General features: G+C 55.1%; 1 protein-coding gene across 1 annotated transcript; it reads left to right on the forward strand.

Moving 5' to 3' along the window:
- Nucleotides 1-1,563: 1,563 nt before the first annotated feature.
- On the forward strand, nucleotides 1,564-7,269 carry FOXF2 (forkhead box F2). The gene is made up of 2 exons (XM_039221938.1): nucleotides 1,564-2,827; nucleotides 6,393-7,269. The coding sequence occupies exons 1-2, from the start codon at nucleotides 1,645-1,647 to the stop codon at nucleotides 6,557-6,559; spliced, it is 1,350 nt and encodes a 449-aa protein (XP_039077869.1). The 5' UTR covers nucleotides 1,564-1,644; the 3' UTR covers nucleotides 6,560-7,269.
- The last annotated feature ends 1,209 nt before the right edge of the window (nucleotides 7,270-8,478 follow it).

An 8,478-nucleotide genomic window follows, 5' to 3' on the forward strand; every position in this document is an offset into this window, starting at 1 on the left:
CACATCCTCTCTCCCAGCCTAACTCTTACTTAGGGAAGAATTAGCTACACTGAGGTGGAGTATTCTCCTACATAAGGTAGCTTCGAGATGGAACAGTTTCTTGGTGGATAGTATTGAGACTGAGGATTGTAAATCTAGTGACAGTTACGCCTTCAGGACTGAATATAAACACAGCTATCTCACTCAGTGTCAGCCTTCTTTCTGCATTTCCCCCCCATTTCTTTCTTTCCTTTTTATTCTTTCCTTTTTCTTCTTTTCTTTCAAAATATCAATTGGAAAAAGGAAAGGAAGTGGAAACAAACACAAACATGAATCCTATTCGACTGATTTTCCAGAGTCTCTAAACTTTCGTTGAGTTTTCTCTATCTACACCCCTCTGCTTAGAGTTGCGAAACTGTCCCAAGATTCCTCCTCTGCAGCGACGGCGGGGAGGGCACAGGGGGACTGGGAGAGGGTCTCTGCGGCGCCGCCGCACCTTCTAGCCTCTACTAGCAACTGTTGCGGAGCTTACAGGCCCCGTCAGAAAGAGAGAGGATTGGAACGTTACCTTTGGGCGTGTGACCCCCTGGCGTGTGGCTGAGGGCTGCAATGTCTAAATGAAGTTGACAGATGGTGTCAGTGCGGGCACTGGGGGAAGGCAGCTAAGGAGGCTCCCGGCGGCGGCGGCAGCACCAGCACCAGCACCAGCGGCCGCACCACTCGGCCCAGGATGAGACAGGAGGAGGAGGGAGATGAGGAGGGGGAAGAAAACAGGGTGGGGGTGAGTTGAGGGAGGAGGAGAAAGAGGAGAGGGAAAAGGAGGAGGAGAACGGAGAGAAGAATGGATGGGTCCTCTCTGAGCGGGGTTGGGCGTGGGGTGGGGGGTGGCAGATTTTGGGGATGGGAAGCAGGGGTGCTGTAAGGAGCAAAGAGAAAGATTTCATAAAGTTATAGGTGGTCGAGTTTTGCTGGGGATGGGAGGTCGTCCTAGCAAAATGTCAATTAGTCTGTGGTCCCTGTTTGAAAGAGGGTGGGTAGGTGAGAGGGAAAGTGGCCGAGAGAGGAATTAAAAGGCCGAGGAGAGCCCTGGAGAGAGGGGAGCAAGATAAGAGCCGGAGCCTGCATCCAGGTTGGGAGGGGGGAGGAGTGAGCTCGGAGGCCGAGCGCGCCCTCCCCAAGGCGGCGCGGAGCGTGGAGGGGGCAGGGCGGGGTGGGGGTGGAGGGAGGGAGCGAGGGAGGGAGGGAGGGCGGCCGGGGGGAGGGCGCGGGAGGGAGGAAGTCTGAGAGACAGAGCGAGGAGCGCTCCTGAAGGGAGACGTCGGGCTCGTCCCCGGGGTCCCTGCCGCGGTCCCAGCTCTGGGCGCAGCTGCCCGGCGCCCGGCCGCCTTGGTTCCTCGGGCCCCGAGGCCGTTGCGCAAGACAAGGGCCCGAGGCTCGGGGGAGGGATGCGCCGGGCGTTGCCTCCTGCCCGCCGCCGTCGCTGCCGCCAGAAGCCCCAGCGGAGCTGAGGGAGGCGAAGCCGAAGCGCTGGCTCGCAGTGGCCACCGCTGCAGCCCGGGCGGCGGACTAGGGCGCTCGCCGGGCTTCTGGGCCGACCCCGTTCCGGCGCCTCCACTCCCGGCCCCGGGACCGCCCCCGCGGCCCGGCCTCGCTCCCGGGTCCCAGATGACCACCGAGGGCGGGCCGCCGCCGCCCCCGCCGCGCCCGCCGCCGGCCCCGCTCCGCCGCGCGTGCAGCCCGGCCCCCGGCGCGCTCCAGGCCGCCTTGATGAGCCCGCCGCCCGCCGCCGCCGCCCTGGAGACCACCTCGTCGTCTTCGTCGTCGTCCTCCGCCTCCTGCGCCTCCTCCTCCTCCGCCTCCAACTCGGCCAGCGCCTCCTCGGCCGCCTGCAAGAGCGCGGGCGGCGGCGGCGGCGGCGCGGGCGCGGGGAGCGGGGGCGCCAAGAAGGCGAGCTCGGGGCTGCGGCGGCCGGAGAAGCCTCCCTACTCGTACATCGCGCTCATCGTCATGGCCATACAGAGCTCGCCCAGCAAGCGCCTGACGCTCAGCGAGATCTACCAGTTCCTGCAGGCGCGCTTTCCCTTCTTCCGCGGCGCCTACCAGGGCTGGAAGAACTCGGTGCGCCACAATCTCTCTCTCAACGAGTGTTTCATCAAGCTGCCCAAGGGCCTCGGGCGACCCGGCAAGGGTCACTACTGGACCATCGACCCAGCCAGTGAGTTCATGTTCGAGGAAGGCTCGTTCCGCCGCCGGCCGCGCGGCTTCAGGCGGAAATGCCAGGCGCTCAAGCCCATGTACCATCGCGTAGTGAGCGGTTTGGGCTTCGGGGCCTCGCTGCTGCCGCAGGGCTTCGACTTCCAGGCGCCCCCGTCGGCGCCGCTGGGTTGCCATGGGCAAGGTGGCTACGGAGGCCTCGACATGATGCCCGCGGGCTATGACGCAAGCACCGGCGCCCCGGGCCACGCGCACCCGCACCACCACCATCACCACCACGTCCCGCATATGTCGCCCAACCCGGGCTCCACCTACATGGCCAGTTGCCCTGTGCCCGCCGGGCCTGGGAGCGTCGGCGCGGCTGGAGGTGGCGGCGGAGGGGACTACGGCCCGGACAGCAGCAGCAGCCCAGTGCCCTCGTCCCCAGCCATGGCAAGCGCCATCGAGTGCCACTCTCCCTACACGAGCCCTGCGGCGCACTGGAGCTCGCCCGGCGCCTCGCCTTACCTCAAGCAGCCGCCCTCCCTGACTCCCAGCAGCAACCCCGCGGCCTCTGCAGGCCTGCATTCGAGCATGTCCTCCTACTCGCTGGAGCAGAGCTACCTGCACCAGAACGCCCGCGAGGACCTCTCAGGTAACGCAGTGAGCCTGTAGCCGCCCGCTGGCGGCATCGCCTCGAGGCTCTCGGGCTCCCTGGCTACTGCAACTTCCAGAGAGTCGCCACAGCCTGGGGGCTGAAGACACTGGGACGAGGGGTGCGGGGGAGGGGGACGGGAACCTTATTCATCAGGGGTAGAGTTGAGGTCACCCTCCCCTCTCTCATAGCTTTGCCCAAGAGCTGGGACCCCAGAATATGCACTGGCAGGAGGATGGTGCAAAGTCGCCTGCCTCCCTAGGTTCTCTGGGTGACCCTATGGAGTACAGGTCTCAAGTCTCAGGACCGACGTAGCTTAGAGAGAAAGCATGTTCTTGGGGGAGCCGGGCCAAGGAAATGTATCTGCTTCCCTTTGTGTGTGAGTGTGTTTAGTTTGTTTTGCTATGCTTTCCTCCCAAAGTAAATGTCAGAAAGGGAGATGCTCTGTATGTTGAGGGTGTGGGTGGGGAGGGGTTGCAACTGGGCAGAAGTTGAGAGGAAGGGAAATGAGGGAGGGGCAGATAAGAAAGGAGGGGACACAGGATCTTTCACAGAAGGGGGGTGTTTCTAGTGGGGAGGGGCAACAGCCTGTTGAGGAGTCCCTTGCCTCCCAACACAGAGCACATACCTTGATGATGACAGTCTTTATCCTAGGCCAGGAGGACCTGAGGCCCACATTGTGCCTTTTCTGAGAAATACTTGACTCTTGGACTTCACTTGTGTTGCTGGTGTAAATTATGTTGGTTGAAGATTATGAAAATTTATTGACTTGCCTAAGGCGATGAAAGGTGGGAGGGGTACAGTTGGGGTGGAGGAGAGAATTTGAATATTTAGCCAGGTTTATCGAGACAGTGGAGATAAACTCTCTCACATTAACTAACCCCTCTGAAGCATCCACAGGCTGCGGATTAAAATCAGGCTAATTTGCCCATCAAATGATGCTTTGGCTCACACTTACCTTTCACCCATTTAGAAAATGGCTCACAGGATGATGCATACATATGAATGTTTGTGAAGCAGTGTGCGACAAAAGCTTCAGGGGAAAGCCCAGAAATGGGCAAAAAGACATTGGTTCCCTGGATGGTGAAATTTCCCAAATAGGCCTTTTAAATGCGGGTCTCAGAGGTTAACTAAACAAAGACAGTCTCGGCAGGACCACACGGGAGAGGATTTTAGCCTGACTTAACCCACTGAGAGCAGAGTCTTGTTCAATTTTTATGGGAATTTCAACAAGTAACCAATACAGACGACCTTTCCCTCTCTCTTTTTTTTAATCCCCGGGGACAGGCTGTCACTCACCGCTCACCCCTGGCGGCGCCCACTCTCCCGCTCTCCCACTGCCTCTCTCTCTGCCCTGCCCGCTGCCCTACTAGCATTCTCGTTCTTCTCCAGTCAGGCTCTACTCACTTTAAACCCAGACTCCGAGGTTTCGTAGCTGCAGTGAAACAGTACTCTAAAAATTAAAAACAAAAGAACGAGCGAGAAAGAGACATGATTCTTCTTTGAGACCACCCTCGCCCCTCTCAACACACTGGGGCGCACGCACAAGTCCCAGAAATTCGGGGATGCGGAAACAGAACACTTGGAGAACGAAAACGGCGGGACCCAAGCAGGCCGGCCTCCCGCAGCGGCCTTCCCAGGGAGCCTCGCACGACCTTTGGTCAGAGCTTGGGGATGCTGGGGAGGCCAAAGTTGGGGCCAAAGCTGACCAGGACGCTTTGCTCCCTCCCTTGTCTTCTGGGTTTCGTCCCTTTCTTCCCCACCCCCTCCCACCCTAATTGGCAACCTCCAGTCGACGAGAGGTGGGGGCTCAGCAGGAGCAGATTGGGTTCGAGGGCGCCTGGTTAGGAGTGCGCCGCCTGCGCGGCCGCGGGTCATCGAAAGACTACGGTCCAGTGAGGAGCCCGGAGGCAGAACAGGGCCGAGACTTTGTGACAAAAAGGTTTTCCCCGGCAGATGCGCGCGCGCGCGCGCGCGCGCGCACACACACACACACACACACACACACAGCACACCCGTTAGGGTCCGAGGTCCCAGTCCAGACGGGCGGCCAAGGCCCGCCTGCTAAGGGAGGCCCCGTACTCCCCGTTAAGTACTGTGAGCCTCTCAAGAAGGAGCTAGAAACCCCTCTCAAGAAGGGTTTTTATCTCTCTGGTCACATCAAAGAGCTGACGATGGTCAGCGGCCTTCGGTGGTAAGCATGAACTGTAGGCCTGGGTCCCGCTATTTTGAGATCGTAAAACTGGCACCGAGAAGTGCTGTAACGTGATGGGTGAAGGCACCTGTGTGCGGAGAGCAACAAAGATACACCAGAGCGCATGGACCTATTGCTGCTTTACGAGAGCAGGGCGGCGCGCCTTTGGCGACAGTAGGTGTTACCGGGCAACAAACGTAGCCCAAGTTAAGGACCGCTTAGCAGCCTGGTGGCTCCATGAGCCCTGGGTTGCTGCCAGGCCAAGGCGGTGAGAGCAGGGCGCGAGCGCTGCGGGCGGGCGAGAACGGTTTTCACGCACTTAAAAATCGAATCCGGCCCGGCACCAACGTGTGATTTATGGTGCCATAAGACTCTGGCTCAGAGGCCTAATCCAGCCTGGCGCGGAAAGAGACCCGATCCGGGAGAAGTCCGGGCCCTGGCGCGCTGCGGACACGGCCGGCCAGTGCGCCCCGGGGCCGGGAGGCGCCGAGAAAGCAAAAGCAAAAGTCGGCAGTGGGTTGGCGCCCAGAGGCCGGGCTCAGGGCCTGGGCAGAGGAGCGGCCCGGGAGGAGAGGACTGAGAGCTTTCTCGGTCCTCTACCATCCCGGAACTATCTTAGGGGCTGCCCGCGCCGCCTGACGCCTAGGTCCGCTGCTGAGCGCTTATAGAAGGGCATTATCTTCTCCCTGGAGTCCGGGCTTCTCTAGAGGAAGCCTGAGACTTTCAGGACCTACTAAGACCTGTACTTTCTTTCCAGGGCCTTTGTCTTGCAAAGGGATTGTTTTCTGTCACGTCCTTTTGGCACATGGAATAATCCCTGCTGTGACCTGCTACTCTAACTGGGCCAGTTAGTTGGGAAATCAGACAGGAGGCTCAAAACAAGAAGTGGGGGCGATAGTGGTGTTTCTGGAGCTGGGGGCTTGGCCTCTGCAGCTGGGGCTCTGGCAGCAAGGGCCAGGAGCCCTGCGTTTAAGAACCCCCACAGAGAGCGTGGGTCAAGTGGTCCCAGTGCTGGTGCTCCCTATGCGATTAAAGCTGTCGTGAGACTCGAGAAATAATACGGGAATTCAGGCACAGTAGAACTCTGCTGAGAGGAAGATCGTGATCTTTGTTTGCGGGTACATCAAAACAAAACAGTGATTGCACATAGTGATTGCAGAGTCCTCCGCAGACTCAGTTTGAAACTTTGAGAAACTTCTAGAGATTGGGTTTGCCTGACCAGTTTTATAACAATAGACAAAAAGACACACCAACCCCTTTCTTAGCCTGAATCAAAATAAGGCATGAGCTAAGTTAAAATTTAAAAAGTAATATGTCCCATCCTCAGCTGGATGGCTGTTTCTGAAGTTTTTCTTTTCTTTCTTCTTTCAGTGGGACTGCCTCGATACCAGCATCACTCTACCCCGGTGTGCGACCGAAAAGATTTTGTCCTCAACTTTAATGGCATTTCTTCTTTCCATCCCTCTGCAAGCGGGCCATATTATCACCATCACCACCACCAAAGCGTCTGCCAGGATATTAAGCCCTGTGTCATGTGAATGGAAGGAGGGAGGCCATGCCAAGGCCGCTCTCTGCTCTCTGACTCCAACGGGCAGAAGGAACTGAGGTGGACTCCCACAGTATGCACGGAGCTAGCAGTAAGTAGCACAACAGTCACTTAGCCAGAACCCCCAGGCCAGCGCTGTTCACGAATACTTGTCTACCATTGGTAGGACAGCCCCTGGTAAAATAATGCCCCTCATACAAATATGTGCAGGCTCCCAGTGAGAAGGAGAGCCAACTGCGAACTCAACTTCTTAGCGGAGATGGTAAAAAGTTACCACATGAAAAACATAAACATGTAACTCTGGGATCTTCATTACCTTCCGTAATCAGGGTCTGAAAAACGCAAGTTGTGTGTATGTGTTTTTCTTTGTCTATGAAAATTTTTGTGCTTTTCAAAAAGGCAGTGCTAAGCACAAGACTTCAAGAAAGCCTCATCTTGTTGCCTAGCCAAGTAAGAAAGTTCTGTTTCAACAAACACTAAGTTTGGATACAGGTGCCAAAGAACATTATTAAGAAAGTATTTAGAAACAATGTGTCTAGTTTAAGAAAGTGGTTTTCAGTATTGAGACAATACAACGTTTTTTTTACAAGGTTGTTTTCTACCACCATATTTTAAAGATATTTTTATGATTTTCGTGTATACTCACACTTTGCTTGTATTTTAAAAGAAGGATATATTTGCACTTATGTATACTTTTACAGTTTGCCAAACTATTTTGATGTAAAATTTTTTTTCAATAAAATATATATAACAAATAGCTGTTTTAGGGATCTATTTCCTCCACGGGTGTCCTGGGATCACCAGGTTCTCTTCTCTGCCAGCCGGCAATGCAACTCTACACTGTGGGGTGGTTTTTTTTTTTTTTTTTCCCCTCCAAGTTGTATAATTGACATTGTGTGGGGTCTGTGCCTTGAGTAACACAGGCCAGGTTCTGATTGTGGGTCTTCTCAGGAGAGAAAGAGAAGAAGGAACTTCTTCTGTTCTTTCTTTCCTTCACCCAAGCTCTTTCTGGCTAAACAAAAACCAGAAGGTGAAAGGAACTTAAAAGAAAACGAGGCAAGATAATGAAAGCAAGAGTCTGATTTGAGGAAACCAAGTTTCATGCCCCTTTTGTTCTCTTTTCTGTGGCCAAGGAGAGTTTTGCCTTTTGCTCTTTCCTCTTCCTCACTAGCAAGGAGTGACAGGGCAAAGTGGAAAGTCACCACCTAGAGCTGGGCTGATTCTGGGCTCCTGTGAGCTAGGTGGAGGCAAGTAAGGAGTAGTGTCCAAAGAATAGGACCAGCTTCCCCTTTTCAAGTCAGAGTTTTGTTGATTACATTTTTTGTGGGTGATGGTCAGATCCTGAAGTGTCCAGAGGCAGATGCAGAGGTAATAGACAGTCTGTGAGCATTAAGATCTTTTAATTTCTTTAATTTCAGAGTAACAGAAGCAGGTACTCATCCTCAAAAAGGTGTTCTGTGACTGCTGTCTGTCCCTATTCCCAATTCAGAGACTGGCCAACCCTGCTTAGCAGGAGCACTCTCAATCCCCACACATCTCTCCCCTTAGTCCCTTGTCCCCTATGCTCTCCTTCCTTTTAAAAAGGGATCTCCTTTCGGGATATCCTTCAGAGCCCCTTTTCCTTGTTGGCTGTCCAAGGTTCCCCAATCATGAATGCTACAGGCAGGGCTGGTAAAGCTCTGGATTAAAAAGAGAGAAAATAGGCCAACTAGGCTGCAGGACCTCCTTCTTAACAGCCCACCCTCCTCTGACAAGTCCTTCCAAATCACGGACAGCTTCGATAACAGCAGTAGGGCTGTTCTCAACCCATGATCAAGCTGTGGGCTTTCTTTCCCAAATTGGGGCTGGTGTTCTTTGTTTTGTTTTTGCTTTTGCTTTTGAAAACTTACCTTTGTTTCTCATTCCCTAAAA

This window comes from Hyaena hyaena, unplaced genomic scaffold (genome assembly GCF_003009895.1).
Source record: "Hyaena hyaena isolate Hyena2069 unplaced genomic scaffold, ASM300989v1 scaffold_1031, whole genome shotgun sequence".
NCBI lineage: Eukaryota > Metazoa > Chordata > Mammalia > Carnivora > Hyaenidae > Hyaena > Hyaena hyaena.